The sequence below is a fragment of the Cydia fagiglandana genome, chromosome 18 (assembly GCF_963556715.1).
Source record: "Cydia fagiglandana chromosome 18, ilCydFagi1.1, whole genome shotgun sequence".
Classification (NCBI taxonomy): domain Eukaryota; kingdom Metazoa; phylum Arthropoda; class Insecta; order Lepidoptera; family Tortricidae; genus Cydia; species Cydia fagiglandana.
This window is the reverse complement of record NC_085949.1, coordinates 10,801,055-10,815,033: the sequence shown is the minus strand read 5'-3', so window position 1 is coordinate 10,815,033 and position 13,979 is coordinate 10,801,055. Positions and strand designations below refer to the sequence as shown.

The window sequence follows — 13,979 nt, the reverse complement described above, 5'->3', positions numbered from 1 at the left end:
TTAATGACCATTTTAGTCCTTACGTCAATGAGTTAAGGGCTTCGAATATGATCAATTATATGAATGAATGATCTAATCCTACACCTGGTATGATGTTTATGCGATACTACCTATAGATAATTACTTATATTATTTATTTTATTCACACTTGGCATCGTAAAATATGTGTTGTGTTATATCAAAACTATATTTGCTTAATTGGCACATTCACTTCTATATTTGTACAGTTATGCTCAGGTGGTAAACAGGTATAAATATATATAACAAGGCAGTAAGTTTAGAAATTGTTTGTGAGTTTTCTTTGATGTTTTACTGCCTACTAATAAGTGTTAAATAAAACACAAAAGAAGCACTGTGTGCATGGTGTGTGCGTCTAGTAAATAAAAACAAAGATGACTTTTTAGTGATTTGGATGTCAATAAATATCAACTATGTACATACATTTGACCAAATGATATTTTCTATATATTTTATTACTTACCTAATGCAACACACACTAGCCGGCCTAGAGCCCTAGACTATCACAGTTTAGATTACGAATAGGTCAAGTCAGAGTGACTCGTAAGGCAATATCGAACTGTAAGCCTTATAGTATTCCTTTGTCCGCAGTCCCAGCACGATGAAGCTGGAGTGGGGGGACGGCGAGGCCGACTACGGCCTGGAGGAGGCCGCCTTCTACGAGGGGCCGCCGGCGCTGGCGCCGCCGCCGCGCAAGCATGTTTCCTTCAGCCTCCGCCTGGATCTAGTGAGTATTATATCACCTCTCTCTGGCCGATCGTGATGAGGTGGGGGGAAAGCGGGACCGACTACGGCCTGGAGGAGGCCGCCTTCTATGAGGAGCCACCGTCCCTACCAAGGCACAGGACCTAGAAATATAACCTTTCTACGATGAATGGGCAAACTCAGATACGATGCACTCACTCTCAATTAAGTAGGTATATACACTAATTTATCTACATTACCAGCAGCGGACAGTAATAGAACACTGCGGGGCAATCGGGGCATAGGCTTCTCATGGAATAGCATCTCAGAAAACTGTCTTTTAAAATCGTACATTATCATTTTCCTGTGGTACCTATCGTAACTAGTTTCACGTTGAGCGTTCGATCTTACTTAACGCACCTTGGCACAAGAATAAGTGGCACAGCGCCGCCTTTAGTAGGTAACTAAAGCGTCAGTTTCCTGTCCAAACCTTGATCTTGGCATAACAAACGACAGGAAAATCAAGGAAAGTTGTTAGTTTATGTAAAGATGTCATATTAGAAAACTAGCCGGGACCGGTTGGATACCTAATAAGTAAGCGTTTCTCCGGCCGGTTTCTTTCTGGACAGGATTGTGGGTAGGAATAAATTGTCGGTTTCCGTACCCTCTCGGACGAGTATAGACAGTATTCGCAATTATATCTACATGTGGCACATTACGCATGAAGTGCTAGATCCAGGTTACATGCTAGCAATTTATAAACAATGAAATGCCTGAAACTGCGCTATAAATATGGCACTTAATTAGCAAATTGTGTAATGGCGTCACAAATTACCTATTTACTAACTTCGTGTTCTCAATAGTGTTATCGCAGAATTTTTTAGATTTTTTTTAACGCGAAAGTTTAAAATATTATATTGAATTTTTAAGCTCAATTTCATGCCGCGCCGCCACAATAACCCAAAATACCTAATCTTTATCTTTATATATATCTATATATATAAATGCAAGTGTCCTGACTGACTGACTGACTGATTCATCAACGCAGAGCCGAAACTACAAAAGCCAGAAAGTTGAAATTTGCACACCAGATTGCATTTATAAAGTGTACAAGAGATAAGAAGCGATTTTGAGAAATTCAACCCCTAAGGGGGTTAAAAAGGGGATGAAAGTTTGTATGGGGTTAAAGTTTTCTTTTAAGCTAGGAATTTAAAACTTCGTAAAAAGATACGTCATTAAAATACAAGAAAAATAATTTCAGCGTTTTTGAAAATTCATCCCCTAAGGTGGTGAAAAAGGGGTTGAAAGTTTGTATGGAAATCAAAATTTTTTTCGAGTGGTGGACTTAAATCTTTGTATTTAGGGATATTATTAGAAGACAGGAAAAGTAATTTCAGCGTTTTGTAAAATTCATCCCCTAACAGGGTTAAAAAGGGGTTGAAAATTGTAATCCATTACAAATGCTTTGAAACTTCTTAGAAATGCATAATAGCCGATTACAAAAAAAAGCGATTGCACCGTTTTTGGAAATTCAACCCCTAAGGGGGTTAAAAAGGGGATGAAAGTTCGTCTTCGGGTGCAAATTTTATTTTAAGCTAGGAACTTGAAACTTTGTAAAAATGTATCAAATTCAAGTACAAGAAAACTAATTTCAGCGTTTTAGAAAATTCATCCCCCAAGGTGGTGAAAAAGGGGTTGAAAGTTTGTATGGATATCAAAATTTTTTTCGAGCGCGGGACTTGAGTCTTTGTATTTGGGGATATTATTAGAAGACAATAAAAGTAATTTCAGCGTTTTGTAAAATTCATCTCCTAACAGGGTTAAAAAGGGGATGAATGTTTGTATGGGGTTGAAGTTTTCTTTTGAGCTAGGAATTTGAAACTTCGTCAAAAGATATATTATTAAAATACAAGAAAACTAATTTCAGCGTTTTTGAAAATTCATCCCCTAAGGTGGTGATAAAGGGGTTGAAAGTTTGTATGGATATCAAAATTTTTTTCGAGCGCGGGACTTGAATCTTTGTATTTGTGGATATTGTTAGAAGGCAATAAAAGTAATTTCAGCGTTTTGTAAAATTCATCCCCTAACAGGGTTAAAAAGGGGCTGAAAATTGTAATCCATTACAAATGCTTTGAAACTTCTTAGAAAGGCATAATAGCCGATTACAAAAAAAAGTGATTGCACCGTTTTTGGAAATTCAACCCCTAAGGGGGTTAAAAAGGGGATGAAAGTTCGTCTTCGGGTGCAAATTTTATTTTAAGCTAGGAACTTGAAACTTTGTAAAAATGTATCAAATTCAAGTACAAGAAAACTAATTTCAGCGTTTTAGAAAATTCATCCCCCAAGGTGGTGAAAAAGGGGTTGAAAGTTTGTATGGATATCAAAATTTTTTTCGAGCGCGGGACTTGAGTTTTTATATTTGGGGATATTATTAGAAGACAATAAAAGTAATTTCAGCGTTTTGTAAAATTCATCTCCTAACAGGGTTAAAAAGGGGATGAATGTTTGTATGGGGTTGAAGTTTTCTTTTGAGCTACGAATTTGAAACTTCGTCAAAAGATATATTATTAAAATACAAGAAAACTAATTTCAGCGTTTTTGAAAATTCATCCCCTAAGGTGGTGAAAAAGGGGTTGAAAGTTTGTATGGATATCAAAATTTTTTTCGAGCGCGGGACTTGAATCCTTGTATTTGGGGATATTGTTAGAAGGCAATAAAAGTAATTTCAGCGTTTTGTAAAATTCATCCCCTAACAGGGTTAAAAAGGGGTTGAAAATTTTAATCCATTACTTATGCTTAGAAAATTCTTAGAAAGGCATAATAGCCGATTACAAAACAAAGTAATTGCAACGTTCTTGGAATTTCAACCCCTAAGGGGGTTAAAAAGGGGATGAAAGTTCGTCTTCAGGTGCAAATTTTATTTGAAGCTAGGAACTTGAAACTTTGTAAAAAGGTATTAAATTAAAATACAAGAAAACGAATTTCAGCGTTTTTGAAAATTCATCCCCTATGGTGGTGAAAACGGGGTTGAAAGTTTGTATGGATATCATACATTTTTTCGAGCGCGGGATTTGAATCTTTGTATTTGGGGATATTATTAGAAGACAATAAAAGTGATTTCAGCGATTTGTAAAATTCATCCCCTAACAGGGTTAAAATGGGGTTCAAAGTTTGAATCCATTACAAATGCTTTGAAACTTCTTAGAAAGACATAATAGCCGATTACAAAAAAAAGTAAGTAATTGCAACGTTTTAGGAAATTCTACCCCTAAGGGGGTTAAAAAGGGGGTGAAAGTTCGTCTTGGGGTGTAAATTTAATTTTAAGCTAGGAACTTGAACTTTTTGCAAAATAAAAAACATGAAAACGAATTCAAGCATTTTTGAAAATTATCCCTCAAGGTGGTGAGAAAGAGGTTGAAAGTTTGTATGGAGATCAGATATTTTGTGAGTGCGGAACTTTTATCTTTGTATAAGAGCATAGGTACCTATTATGAGAATACAAGAAAAGTAATTTCAGCAACCAACATCAAAATCCACTTGAAATAAAACTTCATACAACTTGCTAAAAAAGAAAAGTACTTAATTTCAACATTGCTTGGATATGAAAATTATAGGTACTAAAGATGTAAAATGTTGAAGATAAGATTCCACGCGGACGAAGTCGCGGGCAACAGCTAGTATATATATAAATGCAAGTGTCCTGACTGACTGACTGACTGATTCATCAACGCAGAGCCGAAACTACAAAAGCCAGAAAGTTGAAATTTGCACACCAGATTGCATTTATAAAGTGTACAAGAGATAAGAAGCGATTTTGAGAAATTCAACCCCTAAGGGGGTTAAAAAGGGGATGAAAGTTTGTATGGGGTTAAAGTTTTCTTTTAAGCTAGGAATTTGAAACTTCCTAAAAAGATATACTATTAAAATACAAGAAAACTAATTTCAGCGTTTTTGAAAATTCATCCCCTAAGGTGGTCAAAAAGGGGTTGAAAGTTTGTATGGAAATCAAAATTTTTTTCGAGTGGTTAAGTTGAATCTTTGTATTTAGGGATATTATTAGAAGACGAGAAAAGTAATTTCAGCGTTTTGTAAAATTCATCCCCTAACAGGGTTAAAAAGGGGTTGAAAATTTAAATCCATTACAAATGCTTTGAAACTTCGTAGAAAGGCATAATAGCCGATTACAAAAAAAAGTAATTGCAACGTTTTTGAAAATTCAACCCCTAAGGGGGTTAAAAAGGGGATGAAAGTTCGTCTTCGGGTGCAAATTTTATTTTAAGCTAGGAACTTGAAACTTTGTAAAAAAGTATCAAATTTAAATACAAGAAAACTAATTTCAGCGTTTTAGAAAATTCATCCCCCAAGGTGATGAAAAAGGGGTTGAAAGTTTGTATGGATATCAAAAAATTTTTCGAGCGCGGGACTTGAATCTTTGTATTTGGGGATATTAAATACAAATACATAAAAGGATACAATAAAAGTAATTTCACCGTTTTGTAAAATTCATCCCCTAACAGGGTTAAAAAGGGGATGAAAGTTTGTATGGGGTTAAAGTTTTCTTTTGAGTTACGAATTTGAAACTTCGTTAAAAGATATATTATTAAAATACAAGAAAACTAATTTCAGCGTTTTTGAAAATTCATCCCCTAAGGTGGTGAAAAAGGGGTTGAAAGTTTGTATGGAAATCAAAATTTTTTTCGAGTGGTTAAGTTGAATCTTTGTATTTAGGGATATTATTAGAAGTCGAGAAAAGTAATTTCAGCGTTTTGTAAAATTCATCCCCTAACAGGGTTAAAAAGGGGTTGAAAATTTTAATCCATTACAAATGCTTCGTAGAAAGGCATAATGGCCGATTACAAAAAAAGTGATTGCATCGTTTTTGGAAATTCAACCCCTAAGGGGGTTAAAAAGGGGATGAAAGTTCGTCTTTGGGTGCAAATTTTATTTTAAGCTAGGAACTTGAAACTTTGTAAAAAAGTATCAAATTTAAATACAAGAAAACTAATTTCAGCGTTTTAGAAAATTCATCCCCCAAGGTGATGAAAAAGGGGTTGAAAGTTTGTATGGATATCAAAAAAATTTTCGAGCGCACGACTTGAATCTTTGTATTTGAGGATATTATTAGAAGACAATAAAAGTAACTTCAGCGTTTTGTAAAATTCATCACCTAACAGGGTTAAAAAGGGGATGAAAGTTTGTATGGGGTTAAAGTTTTCTTTTGAGTTAGGAATTTGAAACTTCGTTAAAAGATATATCATTAAAATACAAGAAAACTAATTTTAGCGTTTCTGAAAATTCATCCCCTAAGGTGGTGAAAAAGGGGTTGAAAGTTTGTATCGATATCAAACATTTTTTTCGAGTGTGGGACTTGAATCTTTGTATTTCGGGATATTATTAGAAGACAGGAAAAGTAATTTCAGCGTTTTGTAAAATTCATCCCCTAACAGGGTTAAAAAGGGGTTGAAAATTTTAATCTATTACAAATGCTTTAAAACGTCGTAGAAAGGCATAATAGCCGATCACAAAAAAAAAGTGATTGCAACGTTTTTGGAATTTCAACCCCTAAGGGGGTTATAACGGGGATGGAAGTTCGTCTGCGGGTGCAAATTTTATTTTAAGCAAGGAACTTGAAACTTTGTAAGAAAGTTTTAAATTAAAATACAAGAAAACTAATTTCAGCGTTTTTGAAAATTCATCCCCTAGGGTGGTGATAAAGGGGTTGAAAGTTTGTATGGATATCAAACATTTTTTCGAGCGCGGGACTTGAATCTTTGTATTTGGGGATACTATTAGAAGACAATAAAAGTAATTTCAGCGTTTTGTAAAATTCATCCCCTAACAGGGTTAAAATGGGGTTCAAAGTTTGAATCCATTACAAATGCGTTGAAACTTCTTAGAAAGACATAATAGCCGATTACAAAAAAAAAGTAATTGCAACGGAGGCTAAAAAGGGGATGAAAATTCATCTTGGGGTGTAAATTTAATTTTAAGCTAGGAACTTTAACTTTTTGGAAAAAAAAGGTATTAAATTAAAAAACATGATAACTAATTCAAGCATTTTTGAAAATCATCCCCCAAGGTGGTGAGAAAGGGGTTGAAAGTTTGTATGGAGATCAGATATTTTGTGAGTGCGGAATGCGGAACTTGAATCTTTGTATAAGGGCATAGGTACCTATTATGAGAATACAAGAAAAGTAATTTCAGCAACCAACATCAAAATCCACTTGACTTAAAACTTCATACAACTTGCTAAAAAAGAAAAGTACTTAATTTCAACATTGCTTGGATATGAAAATTATAGGTACTAAAGATGTAAAATGTTGAAGATAAGATTCCACGCGGACGAAGTCGCGGGCAACAGCTAGTACTATATAATTCGTAGGTTCTTACTGTTATCCTAAATAAACTTTTACTTATCTGCTCCTTCCTCAAAAAACAATTAACACCTTCAGCGTTAACTCAGAGTCGTTTAAAAATCACTTTACCACTTTCTTATAGTTATAATTACTTATCATTACGTCACTGAGACTGAGACCAAATGGGCATATCTCATATTATGGAATTGTTGCTGAGTTCAGCTTTTTTGTAGAGCGGCCGATGCATGTCGGGTAAGGGTCTCCCCTGATATATCGACGCGCATTCGGCAAAAGCCGATAGGAAAAAGCTTTATGTCCACGCAATAAGAACGAAAAAGCCGTCGACGCGTCGGCAGGCGCCGGCCGATGCGAGCCGAGCCGAACGACGACTTTTTCGCTCTTATTGCGTGGACATAAAGCTTTTTCCTATCGGCTTTTGCCGAATGCGCTTCGATATATCAGGGGAGACCCTTAGGGATGGTATGGTACAGGGGTCTCCAAACTTTTTTACCTGAGGGCCATATTGCGCCTCAGAAACTTTTGCGCGGGCCAAAGTCGGTTTTTGCGCCAGGGAGGGTGTCTGGTTGCTGCTGTTAGGAACGGTTCCACTCTCCATGAATGCTGAACCCCTGGAGCCTGGCTCCCGCGGGCCGGACAGTGGGCACTCGCTTTGGGTGTCGACGGGCCGAATTGGAACGCGTCGCGGGCTGGATTTGGCTCGCGAGTCGGGGTTTGAAGACCCCTGATAATAGTACAATCTACGGGTATGACGCCGGATGCGCCGCCTGACAGACCGTAACACTGGAGGCGGCGTCCTTTTTTGACAACCCTAATAGGACCAATTGAAATTTCATTTGTATAGTGGCCCATGGTACAGTCAGTAACTAATAGATACTTAGTGACGATTGACGATCAAAGTGGCAAAATATATCGGATCGCGACTTCATTTCTTTGGTAACAAAGATGTATTCCTATAAGTAGCCGTAGCCACATTTTTGTTACCTATGACAGACAAGTGCACGTAGTGATCAAAGTTAAAGAAAAAGCTTTGACAACTATTTTGTTAGTTCAAAGTCTCTGACATAGCAATTCAATTAGATTAATCGTAGACACAGATAAAATACACTACATACCTAGCTACCAAACTTAACTACATACCTACAAAGTAGCGTGTATTTGAACACTATGCGTACTAGTACCAAAACGGTTCCACCCTTGGAGGATATAACCAACGGAGACGCCATGTCTAAAATTTTCGGTACAAAATAGTCTGCCGTTTTTTGCGGGGGAGGGGCACATCAAATGTATAGGTACGTCATGTCAGATAAACGTCAGTCCATACATATGGTTGACATGAGGTTGACCATTGGCCGCCTATTTTCGACAGAGGGGAACGTCTGTTAATGGCGGCTCCATTGTTAATTACTCCGAGGTTCCACCGGACGACTAAGCTAAAAATACACAGTTTATATATAAAACCAGTTTCATGCTCTGAAAAGACATGTTTGATCTAAATTCACTACAATCCACGTAACGTGCTCCCTTGAAGGGTCTATTAAAAATTCACTTTGAAATTACTACTTGAACCTAAAAACAGAAAAAGGCTCGAACAGTTATTCTCCGTATAATAATTAGGCGCACTTAACTGGGTGCATGTACCGTGTTAAGATTAGCCAACCATTGAATTTTAACCCTTATTCAATTGATTTAAGATTGACATAAAATAAATTGAAAGTATAATTATGCTTGTGCAGCAAAGCGAGTATTAAGAATATATGAACATGTTAGGCGTTTACACCCTTTTAGTTATTTTATTATGCATCTATTAGGTCTCAAGTAATCCGGTTCGGCTCTGCATGGCTAGGACAACTTTACAGTTTTGTTGTACATCGATTGACAACTAACAAAGACTTTATGTACAAGAGTATAAGTGCCGTTTTTGTTTGGCTACGTTGACAGGTTACAGATCTGTGTTTAGTATAATTAAGGCTTTGTAGATACGTGCTTAATAATGCAAGGGAACTTGTTTGAAATCTAACGACATCCACAATAAAAAGAATGCCCTTACATTAACAGGGCTAGGGCATAATAAATAATATAGGGTGTACTCTGTACCCACCTATAAATACTTAACTTTACTACCTTACTGTTCACTGTCACTGTCTCTTCATTGATTAATTTATTATGAATATGATCGAAGCAGAGGCGTAATACGTACCTGTACCTATGTGTATATATGGGACATTCCAAAAAAAGTCTACTTTGTCAGGTCTATGATATCAATCTTTGAATTTAAAACTAAGTTATGAATTCATAGGTTTATTTAAGGTTTTGTTTTGGCAGAAAATCCATACAAAGGCGTATTTATTTTCATATATGATTGTATGCCACCGCCGATGTTTAGTAAGTAATGGCGACTGGACAACAAAATGAATTGTTTGTAAAAGTTTTCAATCATGATTGAAGACCGTTTAAAAATAGTCAAAAAATTATAATGAACTTCCGAACTTAATGAAGTATGTCTAACAATTTACCTGATACCTGCGCGCGCAGTACGGTAACGATCAATCATCGGCGCAGGAGTATTGAAAACAAACTAGGCTCACAATAGAAGTTTGACCAGTATTTTGACTTCTAACAATTTTTATTACTTTGCCTACTAGTAAAGCCAAAAAAAAAGTAGTTAATCATCGACAAAAGAATGCAAATAATCTGTTAATATACTAATCTTTCTACATTCGAGAATAACTTCAGATGTCTTTTTACCCTGCATAAAACGTATTTATATTTACACGCCTTGGTAAAAATGATATAATCTGTGTCGATGCCGCGCCTGGAATCTACTAATGAAATGATAATATCATTATAGAGTCAACTCAGTCAACATACTGCTTGCAACTTGTATTGCGGCAGTGTTCCTATTTCAAAGTCCCCGTTCTTTTATTATTTTTAAAGTTGCCCGTGACACTGACGGTAAGCTGCCCTAATGAGTTTCGACATTAGGCGTAAAACCGTCGTTTTTAACGAACGGGTTAGCAACGAACATAAACAAATAGGATGGACGAATCGGTACCTACTCGAATACCGAACTCGAATATGACACGTGAGTTTCGAAATAGCGATATTTAACTAGGCAATTATTAATTACGTACGCATGTGACATAATAACTATGATAAATTGTGTGATGCACAATCAATTGGACAATTTTTAATTCTCCTATAGCAAATATCGTAATGCCAATATCAATAGGTACCAATCTTGTTTTTGCTGTGGCCTGAGTTTTTTCTTACTTTTGTGAAAATGTTTTGCCTTATAGAATAGGTCTGGTAAATTGTGGGCTGATTAAATTTACGTACATTAAAAGTTACGTACAGATGCAATAGTGCATAATTATTTTCCTTCGTATTTTCACGGAAACGTACGAACATGTCTTGCTATTTCAGTCAGTCGCGGTACAAAAAGTTCTGAGGTTGATTGAAATAGCATGACAAATACGAACGTTTCCGAGAAAATACGAAGGAAAACAATTATGCACTAGGTCACTAGGTACATCTGTATGATGTTCATCTCTATAACTTAAACTTCGTACATGCTATAATTTTCAGTAAAATCAGATTAGTATTTTAGCTGTGTATTTACTCCCCAAAAAATTTAAAATTTCTGGGAGACCGAGATAAGGTTTGACACGTTCTTTGTTGAAAGAAGAAAGAAAGAAAGAAAATAAATGTATTCAGGACGCTTACAGTATTGCTTAAAACTAATACAAAACTTTTATAAGTATAAAACATAAACGTCACTGAATAGGTCTCCCCTCAGCTTGATGACAAGTTACCTTTCAGGTATTTTGACGCTGGTCTTTGCGTATGTAAAGTCAGATAGGCAAGCTAAAATATACTACTATGTAATATTTATAGTAATCATATTTGAGGCCATATTAGTTACCGGTCGCTAGTCTCATTAGCCCCGCGATTTCCGGTGCCTAATCAAAGGTTCCGTCCGCCCCGCTGGAGTGACTAATTTGATGTGATTTCTCTTCACTATCCTTATGCTTCGGCTATGTAATTAACTTACTAACTAATTACAAGATCACATTTATAAAATACCTAGCATTTTCGCTTTGCTAAGCTTTATGCCGCACTTTATAGTTCGTTTTTTTAGCATTAGAAAGAACTTCGCAGAAGTAAGCTTGTGGTTTACTTCTAGTTCCTACTTTACTTTAGTTCCAAATCCGGCACATTTAGCGGTAATAATTTGAAGTAAATTATATGTATTGAATTGACCGTGCTACATTAGATAATTAAATAATTATTAACAATTAAAGAGCCTGATATAAACTGCACGCTTACTTCTGTGGAGTTCTTTCTGATGCTAAAAAAACGAACTATAGTTCGTTTTTTAGCGTTACAAAGAAGGTAAAGCGACCTTGACACGTCTTTTAATTGAAAAACGCTTTTTAAAAACAGTAACTATTACTTATGAAATCGGAAATATATAAATGATTGTATTCGATTCATAATTGTTACATATTTGCCGTGACTTATTTTTAAAACGTGTTTTTCAATTAAAAGACATGTCAAGATTGTTTACCTTATTTCTAATGCTCAAAAAACGAACTATAAATGTCACTGGTTGGATTAAAATGAAATATACGAGCTCATATTTTAAGACGTCATATTAAATGAATAAGCTTTCGCTAACCAGTCAGGAGCGTGAAGTAGATTAATTGTTAATTAATACATCGTACACACTTAAAATAATCCTTAACCAGTTAAAGAAACGATAAATTTCTAACAACGACAGTAATACACAGATGATATAGTGTTGTCCTTATCCAGCCCTCGAATCCCCTCCTTTACAGCCAGGGGATTAAGAACAAGAGATAAATCTGTGGTAAAAAGTAGAGCTGCCACGAATATTCGGCAACTATTCGGTATTCGGCCTATTCAGCTACTTTGCCGAATATTCGGTATTCGGCCGAAAACTAAATGTGACGTCCCACGGTAAAGGTACCTTATGGCGGTTAGCGTTTACCTACGCTATTATTAACGCCGCTCGAATATTATTGCGGCGCTATGCGACGTAAGCGCCAGCCGCCATAAGGTACCTTTTTCCGTGGAACGTCACAAATATCTGTTGCACCAACCTAAAAAGAAAAATTACACAATAAGAATAACCTAAAACTAAGTAGGTATTAATATACCTATATATAATACTAATGTATTTAAAATTCTTGGAAAGTTGTTAAATACGAAGACGCTTTTTTGAGCACTTATTGATTACAAAATATTTTACTTATATCATGGGTCTGATTTGATTGACTCTAACAACATTCATTAAATTCTGTTCAGCAAAAACTATATCTTAGCAAACGCTGTGCTTTGTAGGCGCACAGTTTTTTATAATAAACTGTGACTCAAAATGTTCGCATGTCCTATCGAATATTCGGCGCTTTGGTAGAGAGAGAGGCCGAATATTCGGTATTCGGCCAAAACCGCTATTCGGGGCATCTCTAGTAAAAAGCTGTGTGTGATGTAGTGAGACAAGTCGGTTGACGCGTGGGGCGACTAACACACTATTAAATCCGGCAATATGTTAGACGCGTCCTGTTTCAGAATATTCCCTAAAATACTCGAATTGAAAAGGACATTTGTTTTATTCCGTTGAAGCTTACTGTGGCACTGTATAAAACCACTGTAACAAAATATTGGAGTTGTACTCACCCTCCTTTTATAGTTACTTTTATTTTTCAGTTTTTTTAATAGTGTCCAGTTTTTAATCATAAATAATATAGAGCAAGACACCTGAAGGAAAGATTCGTCTAGACAATTACAAATACTCATATGTATAATAAGTATACAATGCATACCTATATAAAAGACATGCTGCGCCGACCCCATGTGAATGGGACAAGGGCAAGATAATGATGATGCATACCTATATAAAAAATGCCATATCATAGTAAATATGTAATATAAATAACAAATAAAGTAAAAATATACATATTTCCTGCTGATGTTTATTATTTGCAACAACATGATTAGTGTATTAAAATTATTAATGAACATGAACTGATAAATATATCCGGCATGAACGGTCTATCTACGAGGTTTTTCGAACTGTTTTTGCCTGTATCCTTTGCTAAAATACCTATTGTACTAATGTCCTTACAGTACATACATATGTAAGGTAATAGCGTTAGAGCAAGACAAGTCTGCAGCGATTTTGATAGCACATGCAGTGCAAGTGTTATTTTAAACGTCAAACTTCTATGAAATTATGAATTATTATGATTATAAATAACACTTCCACTGTGTATTATGCTATTCAAAATCGTTGCAGACTTTTCTTTGTCTAATTCTAGGCAATTTCCTAAAACTACTATGAGTTCATTCATAATTCCTTTCTAGCATCTTAGTAGCATTATAAATGGTGCGTACGCGCGTGCGTGCGTCAAAAAAAAGACAAAATTAAAATGCATAAATTGAGTCTATTGCATCCTAACCTATATTGTTTGTTGCCCAAGCCGGAAACGCTGATTTTGTATTAAGTTTGTCTTTCGAGCCACCCTGTAGATAAGGTACCATACGGTTCTGGCGTCCACGCACCGATCACGTGTCCCTCCCTTCTTCACACTTCGGTGATTGCCGTTGGTGCCCTTTTCCGGAAAATAAATAAATTAGTTGAGGCGTACTATGCTGCTCATTATTACGGGTTGCCATTGTACTCGTATAACACTCATACTTACAGATAGCGGGTCTTATGATGTTTAGTTAAGACGAAACAGGAGCTGAGTTATAAACATTTTAGGTAAATATACCCGTCTCGCTAACGGAAGCGGCTCCTAAAACTAGTGCGACAAGATTAAAGCGAAATATCCTGCGTAAAAATCTCATAAATCGCGGTTTCGTACTCGACTATGA

General features: G+C 35.9%; 1 protein-coding gene across 3 annotated transcripts in view; it reads left to right on the top strand.

The window, feature by feature from the left end:
- The window catches only part of LOC134673349 (ETS-like protein pointed), a 161,081-nt gene that overhangs the window by 23,643 nt on the left and 123,459 nt on the right, over window positions 1-13,979 (top strand). For 2 of the 3 annotated variants that reach the window (XM_063531318.1, XM_063531317.1), the window contains exon 2: window positions 610-745. In XM_063531318.1, the coding sequence (XP_063387388.1) occupies window positions 620-745 (126 nt within the window). In that variant the 5' untranslated portion in view covers window positions 610-619. Of the gene's footprint in view, window positions 1-609; window positions 746-13,979 lie in introns of those variants that run through there. The other variant, XM_063531320.1, reaches the window with a different exon arrangement.